Raw genomic sequence first — 19,485 nt, 5'->3', positions numbered from 1 at the left:
GAGACACATGAAAAAGTACTCAACATCACTCGGCATCAGGGAAATACAAATCGAAACCACAATGAGATACCACCTCATACCAGTCAGATCGGCTAAAATTAACAAGTCAGCAAACGACAGGTGTTGGCGAGGATGCAGAGAAAGGGGAACCCTCCTACACTGTTGGTGGGAATGCAGGCTGGTGCAGCCACTCTGGAAAACAGTATGGAGGTTCCTCAAAAAGTTGAAAATAGAACTACCTTACAACCCAGCAAGTGCACTACTGGGTATTTACCCCAAAGATACAAATGTAGTGATCTGAAGGGGCACATGCACCTGAATGTTTATAGCAGCAATGTCCACAATAGCCAAACTACGTAAAGAGCCCACTCACATCCACTGACAAACGAATGGACAGAGAAGATGTGGTATATATATATACATATACACAATAGAATACTACTCAGCCACCAAAAAAAAGCACACAAGCAAGAAAGAAATTTAAAAAAAAAAATTTTTTTTTTAAGATTTTATTCATTTATTTGACACAGAGAGAGAGAGATCACAAGTAGGCAGAGAGGCGGGGGAGCAGGCTCCCCGCTGTGCAGAGAGCCCGACTCGGGACTCGATCCCAGGACCCTGGGATCATGACCTGAGCTGAAGGCAGAGGCTTAACCCACTGAGCCACCCAGGCGCCCGCAAGAAAGAAATCTTGCCATTTGCAACGATGTGGATGGAACTCGAGGGTATTATGCTAATAAGCGAGATAAGTCAACTGGAAAAAGACAATTATTGTATTATCTCAATGATATGTGGAATTTAAGAAACAAGACAGAGGATCATAGGAGAAGAGAGGAAAAAAATGAAATAAGACAAAACCAGAGAGGGAGACAAACCATAAGAGATCCTTAATCTTAGGAAACAAACAGAGGGTTATTAGAGGGGAGGGGGGCGGGGGGATGGGATAACTGGGTGATGGACACTGGGGACGGAATGTGTTGTAATGAGCCCTGGGTATTCTATAAAGCTGATCAATCACTGACCTGTAGCCCTTACACAAATAATACATTAGATGGTAATTTTTAAAAAAATGAATATACCCTAAAAAATATATGATTAGAGATCAATTTCCCTGTGAAAACAGTATCTACTCTGTAATTCTTCAACATTTATTGAGACCTGCTTTGTGAAAAGAATTCTTTACAAAATGAATTCAGCAGTTTTGGATATTGTTTGTGCGTAGTCACTTAGCTTTTAGGTTTTCCTGATCGTATTTTCTTAATCTCTATAGTCTTTGGTTTTTTATTCTTTTTAGGCATATTAAAGTATGAACATTACTCAGTTTTTCCTTTATATATTTTAATATTTAGTTATTTGTAAAACTTATCTGCATATTTTCTTCTATCTTTCTCTAGCTTATTAATTTTCTTGCCATCATTTGCATCTAATCAGTTATTAAACCTACTGGTTAAAAAAAAGAAAAGTTGGTACTTTTCTCTGTAGGCCAAACTCTCCCTAACCCTGTGGCCCTTTCATAGCAATGTCAAACTGTGCAGTAGAACATGGTCTCGAAGACTCAAGACAAAATCAAAGAATGTAAAAAACTGAGTTTGGTTTTTAAATTTTAAAAAAATTACAAGGAGGGGCGCTTGGATGGCTCAGTCAGTTAAGTATCCGACTCTTGATTTCAGCTGAGATCAAAATCTCAGGGTGGTGAGACCAGCCCCATGCCCAGGGTGGAAGCCTGCTTAAGATTCTCTCTCTCCCTCTACCCCTCCCCACCAAAATGAATAAATAAAAATCATTCAAAAAAAATAAAAAATTACAAAGGTAATGACAAATTAGTTGGCCGAAATCAAAAGTTGTTGGTATTTGAGTTGTTTTGTTTTGAAGGTTCTGCTGTTTAGAATCACTATTTCCTACATCCTACTTAATTAAACCACTAAACTAGAAGACTGGTGGTGAACAGGTGGAGGGGATGAAGAGCACACCTGCTGTGAGGGGCATGGGTGACATATGGAAGTGCTGAGTCACTACCATATACCTGAAACTTATAACACTGGAAGTAACTACACTAGAATTAAAAACAAAACAAAACCCAAAAAACATGGGATTGTTGGGATCAATTTTTCATTGTTAAACCATTACAGGAAGTGGAAATGGAATAAAAAAAGACCAAATTCACTTTTTAAAAAAGCATATATACATCTTAGAATTAACCTATGCTTTTTTTTTTTTTTTTTTAAAGAATTAATCTCTGCTTTAGGGCGCCTGGGTGGCTCAGTGGGTTAAGCCGCTGCCTTCGGCTCAGGTCATGATCTCAGGGTCCTGGGATCGAGTCCCGAATCGGGCTCTCTGCTCAGCAGGGAGCCTGCTTCCCTCTCTCTCTCTCTGCCTGCCTCTCCGACTACTTGTGATTTCTGTCTGTCAAATAAATAAATAAAATCTTTAAAAAAAAAAAAAAAGAATTAATCTCTGCTTTAAGACAAGTCTGCTTTTTAGGCTGGATTAACTAGAGATACTGACTAATGTGGTTAAGCAATTTTTATGCTGTTTCCACCAGGCTCCACAATGAAAGGAATTTCTAGTGGACATGGAAAAATCAGAGAGATTTTAATAACATAGTCTTCAGTATGGTTCTAACTGCCGTGTTGCCCTCCAAGGAAAAGTGGCCCTAATCACTCCAGCTACATGGAGTCCCTTTCTATCAAGGAATTCTGCACCAATAGTCAATTACTTAAATTTTTTTTTTTTTTAAGACTTTATTTATTTTTTGGACAGACAGAGATCACAAGTAGGCAGAGAGGCAGGCAGAGAGAGAGGAGGAAGCAGGCTCCCTGCTGAGCAGAGAGCCCCATGTGGGGCTGGATCCCAAGATCCTGGGATCATGACCTGAGCCGAAGACAGAGGCTTTAACCCAATGAGCCACCCAGGTGCCCCTACTTAAAATATTTTAAACTAACTTCATTCCCGCTGACATCACCAGAATTAATCAATTCCTAAACTTCACATTAACATCTCCCCTTAAAAACGTGTAAGTCTTTTGCATCAGATATTCTGATTTATACTAATTTATGTGGCCCACTGTCCTTTACAGGGCCCTAAATTTCATTCTACTTTCTTACAGAACTTATAACGTATAAAGGATAAGTCACCAGTCTACAACATTACATTCTCTAAACCCTTATGTTTAGGAACTTTCTGAATCATTGTGATTTCAGGCACATCCAAGGATCCCTTTATTTACAGCAAATAAGTAAATTTACATCATAGTCTCTTAAAGTTGACAAAGCACTACACTCTCCCAAACATCAAACCTCAGATCTCTGCTTTTGTGGTCCCCCTCTGGCCATTCTTTCTCAGATTCTTTCACAGGCTCTAATAGTTCTTTAAAATGGAATAATAATACAGGGTTCTCTATCCTAGAACCTCTTCTTTTAGCCCCTGCACACTCTGCTTGGGTAAGCTCATCAACCCTTGTGGTTTTTAGTACCACTGGATACAAATGGTCTCCAAATCCCTCCCTTCTGAGATATAAAATATATTTTTTTAAGATTTTATTTTTAGGGACGCCTGGGTGGCTCAGTTGGTTAAGCAGCTGCCTTCGGCTCAGGTCATGATCCCAGCGTCCTGGGATCGAGTCCCACATCGGGCTCCTTGCTCAGCAGGGAGCCTGCTTCTCCCTCTGCCTGCCATTCTGTCTGCCTGTGCTCGCTCTCTCTCCCCCTCTCTCTCTGATAAATAAATAAAATCTTTAAAAAAAAAAAAAAAAAGATTTTATTTTTAATTATTTGACAGAAAGTGAGAGAGCACAAGCAGGGGGAGGGAGGTGGGGGTGAGAAGCAGACTCCCCGATGAGCAGGGAGCCCCATGCAGGACTCAATCCCAGGATCCTGGGATCATGACCTGAGCCAAAGGCAGACACTCAATCATCTGAGCCACCCAGGTAACTGGAGACATAAAATCTTTATAACCCAAAGCCCAGTGGCCATCTTCCACCTTGACAACTCCCAGCTTCCATGTTCTTCATCAAGGTGATGCCCAACATCAAATTCCTCTCTCTCCCTCCAGATCTCCCTCTTCTGTTCTGATAGTCTTTATCTCTGAGTAATTGGTCAGCCCCCCTTTCCCTACATGCTATTAGTTACTAATTCCCCATCATACTGCTTTATCTATTCCTTTTTTTTTTTTTTTTTTAAAGTAATCTCTACACCCACTACGGGGTGGGTGGCTCGAACCCACAACCCCAAGATCAAGAGCTGCATGCTCTTTTGAGCCAGCCAGGCACCCCAAACCCTGCTATTTTTGAATGCTCCTTCAAACAAATACATTGTGGTATGAAAAGAAACTGAAAAAGAAAGAAAGGAGGAGAAAGGGGAACTATAAAGTCCTTTTGCAAGTAAAGAATTGAAAGAAAACCTCTTAGAAATCTGTTATCAGAGTAGTTTCTTGTTTACTATGAGTGAAAATTCAAGTTACAGGACACAAGTGGAGACTGAGCTCCCAGAATCCATGTCTTACCCATTCGGAAGTCAATGTAGCCCTCTCCTCCACTGATGACGAGCATAGACTTCAGGGGCGCCTGGCTGCCGGGCTCCTGTGTAGATGGCCCTGCCTTGTCACCTGTTAGATCTGTGCCACTGCTGCCAGTTTGTGGGCTGACAACTTGACCTGTTTGTGCAAAAACAGAATGGATGTTACTTATCAGACTAGGGTGGGAAGACTCATTTTCTCTGAATATTTTCAGAAAGTTGAACAAAAAGGTAAATATATTCTGGTACAACCAAAGTACTGGGGATGCCAGAAGCCTCTACATGATCTGAAAATATCTATAAAAGTCTTAAGAACCCAATTTGAAAATCTAAGTAGAGCCATTTTGTACCAAAGCAGGAATGGGTCCAAGACCCATTATGAGATCTGTGTATGGCCAGGCTGATCTTCACTGCCTGCTTCAGACTATTACAATCTACATCTTTTTGACCTGAGGGGCAGAGGAAAGGGTACATGTGCATTTGTAAAAGAGTTAAGGTCTTCAATGCAAGCCCTATGAGTTCGGATATTCATAATTAATATTTAAATGTATTTTGAATCCACGGTATTCCTCTCATATTTAAGAAAATTGCATCTTATTTATAATTTAGCTTACTCAAATAAAATTACTAGCAAATGTGCCATTTATTCTAAATTTAAGTTCTAAGGTAGAATACTTGCTTGAGATGGTTTGAAAACCTTTAATATGCATAGTTAAATGAACTAGATTTTTAGGTATAAATATTAATTAAAGGGCGCCTGGGTGGCTCAGTGGGTTAAGCCTCTACCTTCAGCTAAGGTCATGATCCCAGGGTCCTGGAATCAAGCCCCGCATCAGGCTCTCTGCTCAGCAGGGAGCCTGCTTCCTCCTCTCTCTCTCTGCCTGCCTCTCTACCTACTTGTGATCTCTCTCTGTCAAATAAATAAATAAAATCTTTAAAAAAAAAAAAAAATGAGGGGCGCCTGGATGACTCAGTGGGTTAAAGCCTCTGCCTTCAGCTCAGGTCATGATCCCAGGGTCCTGGGATCGAACCCTGCATCGGGCTCTCTGCTCAGCAGGGAGCCTGCTTCCCTTCCTCTCTCTCCACCCGTCTCTCTGCCTACTTGTGATCTGTGTCTGTCAAATAAATAAAATCTTCAAAAAAAAAATGAGAAGTTGAAGAATATATATGCAACATAACTAAGTTCAAAAATAGAAAAAAAAAAGACTACACATTGTTTATAGATTTGTTCAAATGTAAAAATATAAAAACATGGGCAGGATACCTGTCAGTTTTAGGACTGTGGTAACAGATGGAGAGGAAAAGGGGAACAGGTTGGGACTAGAGGAATACAAAGAAGACTCAAAAGGGATTCTAGGACTCTTTTTTCACAAAAGCAAAAAGATACTGCTATCAGCAATTCCATTTTTAGGAATTTATCCTAAGGAAATGACTATGTAAATATACAAGGTGTATATTTCAGGAAGCTCATTACCATGTTGTTAAGAATACTGAGTAACTGGTTAGGGTACCAGGTGCCAGCTCTGCACACTGAATCATTTCATCTTTGGAACACCCTCAGGAAAATGAAGACAACAGTTAAGTGTATGTGCCATCCTGACTAGGCTCTGGTGCGCAGACCTGTGGCCAAACTCCAGTCTAGGGTATTGCTGTGAAGGTGTTTTTTTAGATATAATTCACACTTAAATCAGTGGACATGAGTAAAGCAGATGATTCTCTATAATGTCGGTGGGCCTCATCCAATCAGCTAAAGACCTTCAGAGAAAAAGGTCCCCTGAGGAAGAAGGAATGCTCTGCACTCCAGCTGCAACATCAACTCTTTCCTGGGTCTCCAGCCTGCTGGACTCCCTGCAGATTTCAGACCTGCCAGCCCCCAGAATCACATGAGCCAATTCCTTAAATTAAATCAATCACTTGTTCTCTCTTATACCTATTGGTTCTGCTTCTCTGAAGAACCCTAACACACTGAAACACTTATCATGTCCAATGTCATGCAGCTGGTGTGGTGAAGTTAGAGTTGAACTTTGTAGAGCTCCAAAACTTATGTCTCAAGAAGGAAAATAATTCAAAATGTGGGTCCTGCTTGCACACAGTCAGTCACATCAGTTTAATATTTTTTCTTTTTTTAAAGATTTTATTCATTTGACAGAGAGAGAGAGATCACAAGTAGGCAGAGAGGCAGGCAGAGAGAGAGAGGGGAGGAAGCAGGCTCCCTGTGGAGCAGAGAGCCCGATGTGGGGCTTGATCCCAGGACCCTGGCATCATGACCTGAGCCAAAGGCAGAGGCTTTAACCCACTGAGCCACCCAGGCGCCCCCAGTTTAGTATTCCTAATGGACAGAACATTTTCCCCTGGACAGCACCACTGGCACCTTTCATCTAGATGGTGCTATATAGTTCCAAAGTACTTTAGTTAATTTTCACAAAAATGAGGTCAGCAAAGCAGAGATTAGTCATGTCCACTTAGGAAATGAGGACGAGTCTCAGAAGTGAAGTGACTTGCTCAAGATAACTAGGCAAGTGGCGAGGCGGGGACTCCTAGTCTGCTGCCCTTTGCCACAACAGAGAAAGGCACCAAACCACGGTCTCCTTCTCTTCCTGTATATGACCTTGACGAGAGGGGCTTCTGTCTACCATCTCCTTTATTAGGCCATGATCGTTTCTGATATTCTGTGGTGACAAAACAGTACCACCACTTTTCAAAAGCGAGCAAGTCTCTTAAATAAAAATCAACAAGTTTGTTCTCGGGGAGAGAAGAGAGATTCCAAAACAATTTCATTCAAATATCCCTACAGTGCTTTATCTATGCCTCCATTATAACTTTTCGTATATTACACTGGAATTATTTGTAATGCCAGTTCTTAGCATTAGACTAGGTAGTGGAACCAAGGGATAGAGGAGAGACAGTTATATGCAACCTCTTGACAGAATAATCTAACTCACCTGGGACTGCCACAAAGAATTTCACAGCATCCCGGTGCCCATGGAAGCAAAGCTGTGCATGTGCCATCGAACAATAGGGTATAAATGTCCCCGGAGTCACTTTATCGCTGTTTTCATCACCATACACGCGGATTACACTGCCTGGACGATTTCCTGGTGCTCCTGAGGTTTTATTCGCTGCAACAGAAAAACCAAACACCAAACATTTTCCCGCTGGAAGCAGCAATGGTGTAGGATGTTACTGGTTAATCCTTATGATAGTATCTAAAAGCTACAGCCAGTTGAGGTAAAAACAATGGCAGCAATGCCAACTCAAGACAAAGCTGGGAAAAAAAAAAGGTAACATAGCATGCTAGTTATTTTTAAGTACCTCAGTAAATGGAGCAGGGGATTTTGCCAGTCTAGCAATAACTACACTTACTTTTTAAACACATCTGTTAATTAAAACAAAAACAAACAGTTTTAAAAAACCAAATTTGAATCTTGGGTATGTCTGCTTTATTTTTATGTATTTTTAAAATCCCTATTTTAGAAAACTAACCAGTTATACAGTTTAAAGTAAATGGGTATATTATTAAATAAAAATTTCATACTTTTATTTTCTGATTTTCCTCCCCTGTGGTAAGAATATCTCCCTTGAGCGGGTGTTAAGAAGCTGTGTTTAAGAGGATGCAGCCACTCTAACAGAGTAGCTTTTATCTACACCAGACTGAGGGCTTGCTGCATTACTGTAGAACAACCAGACTCACAAAACATCCCCATTCCATGGGCCAGTAAGTGAATGAAAGAAACATGGTTGGTAATAAGAGTAAACAATGGAGATTAATGGCAGTTTTAAGAGATGCGTCGTGTTTTTACTGGAAGGAAAACAAAGTCTGGAAGAAAGTTCAGCTGCAACGAAAGATGATAAATACATGAAGCTGCTGAGCAGTAGTTTGGTGGCCGTGGAACAAACGTTAAAAAATAAAACCAACAGAGAACGCCTGCTGCGATGCAGTGATTGTGAGAGGATGGCACTGAGGAACATTCAAGAGGGCATCTAGAGCCGGAGGACAGCCTCCTGGTGGGCATGAGAAGCCAGGAAGAAGAGCTGGGTTCAGGATCTGCACTTACCCCTCAGCCCCAGTAAGCGTCCCTGGTGGAGGATTACGGCTACAGTGAGAGAGGAGGAAAGGGACATGGAGAGGTGCATGGCAGGGGGGACGAGCACTACCATGAGCCTCCACTCTCGCGGCTTCTCTTCTATCTGCTAGCTTGGCGCTCTAAGCTCCTCACTACAGTAACAGAATCCAACTTGGTGTGATACCAAGTAACATGGAAAGTTCTTACCAAAGCTTCTGTAGACCATCTCTGCTCAAAAAGGACTATTTGATTTGATCACTGTGATTTTGCTTTTCTTAATTATAAAGCGATTTCAGAGAATAAGAACTTAACAGGGAGCATTTCCTAAATGCGAATATTTCCCCCTTTTCTTTAAGAAATCAGGTTCAGGGGCACCTGAGTGGCTCAGTGGGTTAAGGCCTTTGCCTTCAGCTCAGGTCATGATCTCAGGGTCCTGGGATTGAGCCCCGTGTCAGGCTCTCTGCTCAGCAGGGAACCTGCTTTCCTTCCTCTCTGCCTACTTGTGATCTCTGTCAAATGAATAAATAAAATCTTTCAAAAAATAAAGAGAAAAAAAAAAAGAAATCGGGTTCAAATAGCTATGCTAAAATGGAATTCTCTTTTATAAAGAAGGGAGATGAACTCATGCAGATTTATAAGTAATTGCACAAAAGACAGTTGGGATTAAGAACTTGGGTTCTTCAAAGGCTCCAGACAGACCACCTTCCAAGCATCTCCCCTTCTCCCTGAAGAAAGGCAGGCAATTCCTCAGAATTATTTTATCTAATTATCAACTTATTTTCTGGACTTATGGCACTTGTTTTCAAACCATTCCCGGCCCATGAATTCTGTAACACAAAAATGCTTATTTGATGAATAATCAATGTAATGGAACATAACATGAAGAACATACAATGTACACTTTGTTCACAAAAATAACAATAATGAAACATAATGTAAAAAACATACAATGTACATTTTTTTCACATACAGGAGAGAATGCTTATCTCCAACATCACAAGCACTTGCTAACCTAAGAAACTTTTCCCACATTTTCAAAACCTCAAATAAGTCAAGTGGAATATCCTATAGTAACTGCCAGAGGGATGTGAAGAACCAGAATGATTCTAGGCCCTGTTTCTGGACATTGATGTACTAACCCTTAAGAAAGCCAGACGTCAGCCTTTATTTAAATAATGAAATAGGACTGTGATCCCTGAATTTCGAAGAAAAGCCCCCCACAATGGAACATTTTTAGTTATAAAGGTTGGTCCCGACAGACACTATTAATTCACTACAATGTATACGTTTTGTAGAAGTAATGAAGAAACAACAGTTAGGTCTTTGTCATTAGCTGAGTTCCTGGATTACCATAGATTTGCTAATACCAAAATCATTCCCTTTGCCTGAATTCTGGACACAACTACACCCTGCAACTCTTCTGTCTGCATTGTGACAGTCAGCTAAAAATATACTTACTTTCTGTCAGTGGGATGGAGATGATGACACCGTTTCCTGTGCCCACCCACAAACGATTGCAAGACACCATAAGAGCTGTGATCCTCACAAAAGAGAAGCCCAGTTTTCCAGTACCTGTACAGTGGGTGGGAAAAATCTTTATTGAGAAACTAGAACAGATGATGTCTTAAGCTCCAAATCCCTTAGAATGGCTAGATTAATACAAGACAGAAGAAATGTGATCAGAGCTAGTTGGATGTTTCCTAAAGCTGCATATCAAAGCAAACTTTCATTGGGCTTTATCACCTGTCTGATAACTCACTGTTAATGGAAAAAGAGAATTCTACAAGTGGCTGACATTACATTATCATTCAGAAAAAAAATACTGTTAATCAAGAGGTATGACACAAGATTTAATTAAGGAGCTGCCAAACCAAACCCAAAACAAAACAAAACAAACAAACAAAAAAAACAGAGTTTGCCAGATTGGAAAACCCAAGGTCCTTTGTTTTTATAAGCCGAAAGAGAGAGTTCTACTTTGCCTTAAATTTATTTGCATAGATAAAAACAATCTTTAAAAGAACTTACAGTCTTTCCTTATTTACACATTTTGATTCTAGAGCAATTTTGAAATCTTAAGGTATCACAGGCATGTAATTTAGGGAGAACAGATGCATTTTTTTTATTTGAAAGGAACTTTTAACAACAGATTTTATTTTCTGAGTCTTGAAAGAAAAATTCTTAAACAGATAATCATACATTTAAGACAAATAGCATTTACTTACTCACAAATTCTACTTACAATAACTGAGAATATGATCACAAACAGTGTTAGAAGCCTTAATTACCATTCAGTCTAAGCTAGAGATCTTTAAGCTATGGTCAAAATATATTCCTGAAATTGGGGAGCCTGGGTGGCTGTTGGTTAAGCACCGGACTCCTGGTTTCATCTGAGGTCATGATCTTGCAGTCCTGGGATCGAGCCCCCCACTGGGCTTTGTGCTCAGTGTAGAGTCTGCATTAGATTCTTTCTCTTTCTCCCTCCTCATCTAACCCCTCCCCGCTTGTGCACGCTCTCTCGCTCTCTCTCTAAAATAGTCTTTAAAGAAAAGTATATTTCTAAAATTAGTTTGCATTTATGACATTCCTAATACTCAGAGTGCTAGATTAGGAACTAAGGATATAGGATGGAATATACCAGAGATGGTCCCAGTTCTTTGTGGGTCTTCTGGTCTTTGTGGCAAGAAAGACAACAAACTAGAATCAAATATTATTGATGCAACCACAGTAATAAGCCCATGAAGAGAAAGCACGAGAGGACCTTTATCAAATTGGGAAATCAGGCAAGGTCTATTCTCCAGGTGACACGTAAGTTTCAGCCTGAAAACCAAGTAAAAAGGGACCAAGAAGAACTTCTCTGGCAGAGGATATAACACATATGAGGAGCCCGAAGTGGGAAGGAACCTGGTGAGCTCAGGTCAGTGTGAGCAGACAGAGTGAGTGAGGAGAGTGGTCCAGGCCCCTGGACCAGTTCTTCTGGTGTTGTCACAAAACGTCACCTCACCTAAGGTAGGAATATTCTAAAAGTGGCTGGTGTTACGTAAGTATGTCACGGTGGTACTGGCACCTTGGTTACTATGCAGCGAACAGACTGCAGTGGAAACACAGAGACCGGTTAAGAGCTTCACGGTTATCTAGCGGGGTAAGGATGGTGGCCTGGCCTACAGGGATAATGGTAGAGATAAAGAAGTAACTAATTTAAGATATTTTTGGAGACAGACTTGACAGCTCCTAGTGATGGATTAGGTGTGCGGAATAAGAGAGGAGTCAAAAATGATCCCAAATTTCTGTCAAGAGCCACAGGGTACACGGAGCAGCTGCCTGACACTTTGAGTGATAAGAGCTCACCAGTCCTGAGGCAACTTATTCATTCGTTCTACCTAACATTTGAGACCATTTAAAAATAAAACATTTTCTTCAACTGACATAGATAGAATGCTTTGGAAGCTTACCTAACATTTTGCTTACATAAGGCTCAATGTCCACATCCTGTAGGTGCTGGTAAGTGTGTGCATGATAGAGACGAAGTGTGGAATCCAAACGAATGGAGACCCACACACCGTCCCCCACCCACGCAAGCTGCCGCACCTGGCTCTCCTTCCTGGGGTGCGCGTCAAAAGATTTCTAGGAAAGATTGTTCAATCACAATGTTATTTTGATTAAACAGGAGTTCATGTTTAAAAGCTGTGCTAATTTACACAGCAATCTGGCAGACCATGTATTAGAAGAGGCGCGTAAATACTATTTACTAAATAGGATGACTCTGACATACACAAATGCTTTTATCCCAGACTGTGGAACAAAACGCAGAACAAACAGCTTCAGGATGCTGGACTTGGGCACTGTGCAGGGTATCAACTTACCAAAGTAACACTGGCATATCCAGACTCTGTAACAGTGTTCAACAAAAAGCCTGAATTTGATCTCGGGATTTTGTATTGCTGCAGAGCAACGCATGAAGTAAAAAGCCTATTTAAAATTAAACAAAAAGGAACCTACATTGCTCTGTGTGTGTATCTCTGCATGCAGGAACTAGATTTGGAAAAAAGGGATAAGGACTTTTACCTTAAATTTTTCCTGACCTTTTTCTTTAACAATTAGAATGAATTTGTATATTGCGGCAAAACTTTTAAGAGAGCAATGCTAAGAGGTTTTTATTTTTAAAACAAGTTGCCAATTGCAATCTTATTTCTCAGTCTCTGACACAGGTATGAATTTTCCTAGATCCACATGGAGTGACAGAGACAGGGGAAACCTCCTTCCACAAAACCCAAGCGTAAGTACACATATCAAGAACCAAGAATCCCAATAATACACGCGTTACATCTATGGATATTCAGACACACATTTAAATATTCATGTGTGCATCCTCCTTCCTTAAAAACAACAACAACAACAACAAAAAACAAAAAAAACCATTTCCCACCATAGTCAAAAGTGGCAAGAGAGGTGAAGTAACACAGAAAGCTGTCACTCAGGGGCACCTGTGGCTCAGTCAGTTAAGCGGCTGCCTTCGGCTCAGGTCACGATGCCAGGATCTTGGGGATCGAGCCCCACATCGGGCTCCCTGCTCAGCAGGGAATCTGCTTCTTTCTCTCCCTCTGCTCCTCCCCCCAGCTCTCTCTCTTCAAAAAATAAAATTTAAAAATCTTAAAAAAAAAAAAAGCTGTTCTCCAATCCATCATTGATGTGCCCTTTAGACTCAGAAAACAGTTTCTAAAGAAGTTAAATATAACTATAGTCTTCAGAAAAGGCAAATTCAGTAACTAAAGAAAGCATAGGTTAACTTACCTCTATTTTCATAGCCTTCGGCTGAACCACATAGACTTTGTTCCTATAGCCACACCAGACTTTGTCATGTACCACAGCCATACACCGGACGGAATGGTGAGGCCGCCCAAGGTCTAACAGGTGATAGTTGGACAAATCCCACTGTCCATCTTTAAAATAAGAAGTAAATTATTAGTTAATACATATCACCTTTCACTCTATTTTACGAAACATTGTATTTGGGTGCATTAATACAATTATAGGTGATCACTGCAAAATACCGCATAGTTTATCATTTCTTTGCGGAGACTGAATTCTCTCCTTCTGTCTACTTACTGCACAGTTGGGGAAGATGTCCAATGAGTCACCCGTGGCCTGGATTTCCACACTCACTCGCAGTGATGTGATAAATCAGATACCAGTTATCCGTTTGTAATAACAGTTTAAGAATCAGAATGGACTTAGTATTATTTTCTGGATAATCTCTCTCTCTCTCTCTCTCTCTCTCTCTCACTTGCATTTTGATTTATATTGTAAATGTTAAGGACAACACATTGCTAATAATACTAACACTTCAGGAATTACACACCCAATAACCTCTGATAGCAGAATTACAAATGGGAATCAGCCACTGAAAGCTTGCTTTTGTAGAGTCTGCTTGAACAATTTCAGTGAAAGAAAATGTACTGCCTCACAAAGCGGCTGTTCCATTTTCCAAAAGCTGTAACCGTCCGAAAAATAATCCCCACACCTAACTAGTTGATCCTAGAATGTCACTGCCCATCAGTCTGTAGCTTTGCGCAATGGGCACAGAAGAACTCAGTCCCACTTCATTCCTGCCCTATGTTTTCTCCTCTCAAAATGAAGCATTCTTGGGATGTGCTCTGTATGTATTACAGTTTGCAGACCCTTCATCCTAACTCTACTTTGGTCATTTAACATGCTGTCAGTCTACCGCAACAGAGCAGGGTGATCACCAGTCCTGTTCTGGACACAAGGTTCTAGGAGGCTGAAGGTGTTCAGTAACCTGTATTAAGTTTGGGGTTGACCTTTAGGTACTTCTCATTCTTCAGACATGTTGCCCCCTTTTTACTCTTCTGAACCCCAACGTAGAACTTTACATTTATACTTATTATGCCTTTTGTCTGTTCTTCAATATAATTTCGGGTTCAGCTTGCCAAAACATTTACTTATTTATTTATTAAAAGATTTTATTTATTTATTTGATAGAGATCACAAGCAGGCAGAGAGGCAGGCAGAGACAGAGGAGGAAGCAGGCGAGCAGAGAGCCTGACGCGGGGCTCGATCCCAGGACCCTGGGATCACGACCCAAGCCAAAGGCAGAGGCTTTAACCCACTGAGCCACCCAGGCGCCCCCCAAAACATTTATTACCACATTTTTTCTAGGCTTTTGTACTTATTAGATGACTGACCACAAAGTGACTGAAAACCTGTGCCTCCAGTTTCATCTATAAAATGAGGATGACAACAGAAACTTCTTCATAAATTGCTGTGAGGATTAAGCTCAGAGAGTCTACAAAGGGTCTAAACAAGGTAAAAGGGAGCCCCCCACCTCTGATGATATCAAGTCATTAAGCAGCAATCTCTAGGTACCAGTTACCAAGACACCTAGTCATCATCTACTTTTTATTTTTCCAAGCCCAAAAACATATGAGACTTGCTAAAAATCCAAATTTAGTGTATCTATGCTTATGGAATATTTTCCTGCTCTAGCAATCTAGCAGGTAGGAAATGAATGATAATTTTTGGCTGATATATGTATCAAGGAGTTAGGAAGTGTCATATGCTCACTTCTCTAGTTCCCTTTTAACTCAAGGCACATTTTTGGACCTTGACCACCCCTCCCATCTGTAGATGATAAATACACTGGTTTTAAAGAGGAAGAATAAAAATAATAGGACACAAAAATAACTAAACCATATCCAATTAAAAACTTTTTAATGGATGCAAATTATCTTAAAAATGTTGAGCAACAAGGGCGCCTGGGTGGCTCAGTGGGTTAAAGCCTCTGCCTGTGGCTCAGATCATGATCTCAGGGTCCTGAGGCCGAGCCCCACATTGGCCTCTCTGCCTGCCTCTCTGCCTACTATCTGTCAAATAAATAAATAAAATCTTAAAAAAAAAATACTGAACAACAAAAATGCCAACCTTCCCTCTCATTAAATGTCTCCTAACTGAAGAAGTGTATGAACGAGAAACCAGTGCCCCCATCTCACATTATGCCAAAGTATCCTGAAATAATAAACACGTGCACTCACTATCTACTGAAGTCATATACTGTTAGTGTTCAGTTTAAACTTTTATTTTCACTTTTTTTTTTTTTAAGATTTTATTTATTTGAGAGAGAGACAAGTGAGAGAGAGCACGAGAGGGGAGAAGGTCAGAGGAAAAAGCAGACTCCCCGTGGAGCTGGGAGCCCAATACGGGACTCAATCCTGGGACTCCGGGATCAGCACCTGAGCCAAAGGCAGTTGCTTAACCAACTGAGCCGCCCAGGCGCCCTAAAGCTTTATTTCTTCTCTTATTAGGTATCGTTTCTTTAAAACACAGGCCAATCTGCTAGAAAATGATTTTGCAAAGCAACAAACTGGGCACATCATATATTCATAACAACTCACCAACTCCTCTGTGAAAGATTGCAAGGGTGCCATCAGCCAGGGCCACTAACACAATTCCTTTCACGTGTCTGCAACAGGAAAAGGGATTTCAGGACTCTCCATTTGGGAGTGCGGGAGGGACCACATGCTACTGAACTAGTTCACAGGCCCTCAGAGGGCCAATCCATGATATTCCAGATATACCAGAACCTAAAGAATTTTTTTTTTTAAAGTCATCTCTACGCCCAGTGTGGGGCTCAAAGTCACGACCCCAAGATGAGGAATCACATACTCTATACTGACCCAGCACGGCGCCCCAGAACACACTCTTCTTGAGAAAGTCTTGCTATGAAAATGTCAGCTGAACTAAACAAAAAGCCTGTGCAGACTTTCTTATTTCACTTTCTGGGCCCAAGCTGCTCTTGTCACAGAAGGGCCACAGACCCCAGAGAGGTGCCTTAAATGGAACTAACAGCTCTGTGGACTTAGGAGTTTTTGATAGAGACATACAGGAAAGGACTAGTGAATCAATGCCCCAGTCCACAACTCACCAATTCTAAAGACCCCTCCAACAAACAAATTAATAGGTATTCATTGGTTCTCTCCCCAGAGTACTACAGAACTCACCTGACAAGCTGGTGAGGAATCAACCTGACAAGTTAGACTTAAAGCTCTATATAGGAATTATTTCACTTTGTAGTAAGTAAGAGTTTCAATCTCATTCAGCTTCTCTGATTCCACAAGTGGGAAAGAAAAATCTGGATACTGACTTATAGCTTATACCAAAGATAGCTTATACCAAAATACATATTTTTGAAAGAAGAATTTCTAAAATAAAACTTACACAATACTGAGAATCGAATCTTTAAGTTTAATAGAATGGAGACATTTCCTCCACTGGGCTACAGATGAATGCACATACAAACTGCAAGAACAAAATCGAGACTGGTAAGGCACAGAGAACAGCAAGTTGTTGCTTACATCCAATAATGACCACAAAGTTCCCTTAGGAGGTAAGAAGAGTAACACAAAAATCTTAGGAAATAACAACAACGAGAGTCTAACATAAAGAAATAAGCTGCTTACGCAAAAGTAAACACAGAAGAGCGAAAAGTCAGAACTAGAATAATGCACAGTCAGTTAGTTTCAGATTCCCACAGACTTCAGAATCCTTGGCTAAAATCCGTTTTAAAAAATGGCCTTACTCTTCTACTACACCAAACTATAACTTTCTGATGACACACTAGCTTACATCAGAAAGCGGCAAGCTATGGCCTGCAGGCCAAATCTGTCTCCATATAGTGTGAGAGATAAAAATGATCTTCACATTTTTAAATGGCTGGGAAAAATCAAGAGTATCTGTTGACGTCTGAGGCTTCCAGCATCCACACAGCGTTCCAGGAGCCCAGCTGTGCTCCCTGCGTGCATGCTGCCCGCACGGTGGCTGTCTGCACCAGCACGCCAGAGCTGAGAAGCTGTGAGAGCTCATGTGGCCACAGAGCCCCATACATTTCTTATCTGATGCTTCAGAGAAAAAGTTGGTTGACCCTCCACTCTGCAGTATTAAGACTCCTAAGGAAAAGATGTACTAGTGGGTGACCTTACTTAACCTGTGCAGAAGCACAGTTTTTGGAGACTCTTCATTGTACTAGAATGTGAACAAACCACACAATGTTTGTCATCATCTCCTAGGCTTTCAGACTGGGATCTGTCTGGTCTCCCTAGTGTGTTTCCCAGTTACGTTCAGAATGTTCTGAACTGGGCCTTTGTGCAGCCGAACAGATTAATCGTTGGTATTTCCTGAATACACTCTAGCCTATGTAAGCCTTCTATGCACCCATAATTCCGTCTCTGGGCTGTTCAGGATCTTCTATTTCTGGATCACCCAGATTTTCAAGTTTTATTTACCTCTTCTTCCAAGAATATTACATAAAGGCAATATTCTGTGACAAAGAACTATATGATTTAGCACTCATAAACAATGCAAGTCCAGTTTATGAATTAATTAGAATATCATCTCAAAATTTGTAAGTACACAAAGTTCTCTGCTTCAATATGCACTTTTTGTTGTATGCCTATGCACCACATTTTACTTATTTATCTTCTGATTCCAAAAGCTAGTATTAAGAGTTGGCACCTACCAGCCATTCTGAGCTCCAAGCCACATAGTTGGTAAAAGGCTACTCATCTTCTGAGCTTCTTCTCTCACCAGGTCTTGTTCATTTGGCAATACTGATAACTGATCTTTATATGCATCCGAGTCATTACTAGCAAGGTGGGGAAAAGGAAAGCATCTGAGTATGCTTAGCTGCAGTTTTCAAGGACTGAACATTTCCACATTTTAGTTTTAGTTTAACAGCTTGAAAAAAAAAAAAAATCAAACACCAGCATTCCAGAAAACCCAAACTTAAATGCTTATCATAAATACTTCAGCAGCTGTACCAGAAGTAACATTAACATACTAAAGAGAACCAAGGTGCAGACAAGGGAGTTAAGACATCGTAATATAGCAGTTAACATCCAGACTTATAATTACGGTTCTCCCTTAGGGTTATTTTGAATTTTTAAATTTTTTTTTCTTAGGGAAAAGAAGAGGAAGGCATGGTTTGTTTTAAGACAAAATACACACACACACAGAAGGAGTATAAAGAATTTTCTAGGGGCACCTGGGTGGTTCAGTAGGTTAAGAGTCTGCCTTTATGTTAGGTCATGTCCCAAGCCCCGCATCAGGCTCCCTGCTCAGTGGGGAGTCCGCCTCTCCCTCAGCTCATGCTCTCTTTTGCTCTCTCTCTTAAATAAAATCTTTAAAAAATTTTTTTTCTAAAATAAATTATTATGCTAAAATACACTCATATTCTCTCCTAAGACCTTCCTTCTTTGGACTGTCAGAACATTTTTAGAAAAAGGTAAGTGGGCTATCAAATTCGAGAGAGAAAAAGTTGTTATTCCTAAAAAGAGGACTTTTTTTTTTTTTGGAGATTCTTTTTATTATTTGACAGAGAGAGAGAGAGAGAGAGCATTAAGGAGGCGGAGTTGCAAACAGAGGAAGAAGGAGAAGCAGACTCCCCGCTGAGCAGGGAGTCTGACTTGGGACCCTGGGATCATGACCTGAGCTGAAGGCAGACACTTAACCGACTGAGCCACCCAGGCACCCAAGATGACTTTATTCTTATATTGACAAATGTTAATAGACACTTATCACTCTATAAACAAGAGGAGGAATATTAAATAAAAAAAAGAATCACATTTAGACAGATCTCTATCAGCTTTCTATAAAGGCCTAGAGAAGGCAGAAAATAATGAATTCATTAAATGGGCCTAGATTTCCTTTTGCTTTAAAGGAAGAGCTATTTGCCAGAAAAAATTTTAAAAAGTCATCCAAACCCACATGGGAAATCTAGACTGTGAATTTCACAGCTAACTGGGGCTGGAGTGAAAGGAGGGCTGGGGAGGAAAATGGCACAGTTACAGTCTGAATGGGAATGAAAAAACAAATCATATCAGAAGAGAAAATGACCAGGAAGA

The 19,485-nt window shown here is 40.6% G+C and overlaps 1 protein-coding gene across 5 annotated transcripts in view; it reads right to left on the bottom strand.

The window, feature by feature from the left end:
* SPAG9 (sperm associated antigen 9) overlaps positions 1-19,485 on the bottom strand; it is a 136,332-nt gene that overhangs the window by 5,368 nt on the left and 111,479 nt on the right. For 3 of the 5 annotated variants that reach the window (XM_082704587.1, XM_082704590.1, XM_082704589.1), the window contains 8 exons: positions 18,102-18,227; positions 16,805-16,885; positions 15,982-16,049; positions 13,364-13,512; positions 12,025-12,196; positions 10,034-10,147; positions 7,454-7,630; positions 4,501-4,650 (listed from right to left, as the gene is read on the bottom strand). In XM_082704587.1, coding sequence (XP_082560713.1) covers positions 4,501-4,650; positions 7,454-7,630; positions 10,034-10,147; positions 12,025-12,196; positions 13,364-13,512; positions 15,982-16,049; positions 16,805-16,885; positions 18,102-18,227 — 1,037 coding nt within the window. Of the gene's footprint in view, positions 1-4,500; positions 4,651-7,453; positions 7,631-8,566; positions 8,606-10,033; positions 10,148-12,024; positions 12,197-13,363; positions 13,513-15,981; positions 16,050-16,804; positions 16,886-18,101; positions 18,228-19,485 lie in introns of all 5 variants that reach the window. The other 2 variants (XM_082704586.1, XM_082704588.1) reach the window with 1 other exon arrangement.

This window comes from Mustela nivalis (assembly GCF_964662115.1).
Source record: "Mustela nivalis genome assembly, chromosome: 17".
In the NCBI taxonomy this organism is placed as follows: Eukaryota; Metazoa; Chordata; class Mammalia; order Carnivora; family Mustelidae; genus Mustela; species Mustela nivalis.
The sequence above is the reverse complement of the archived record's forward strand: the minus strand, read 5'-3'. Positions and strand labels throughout refer to the sequence as shown.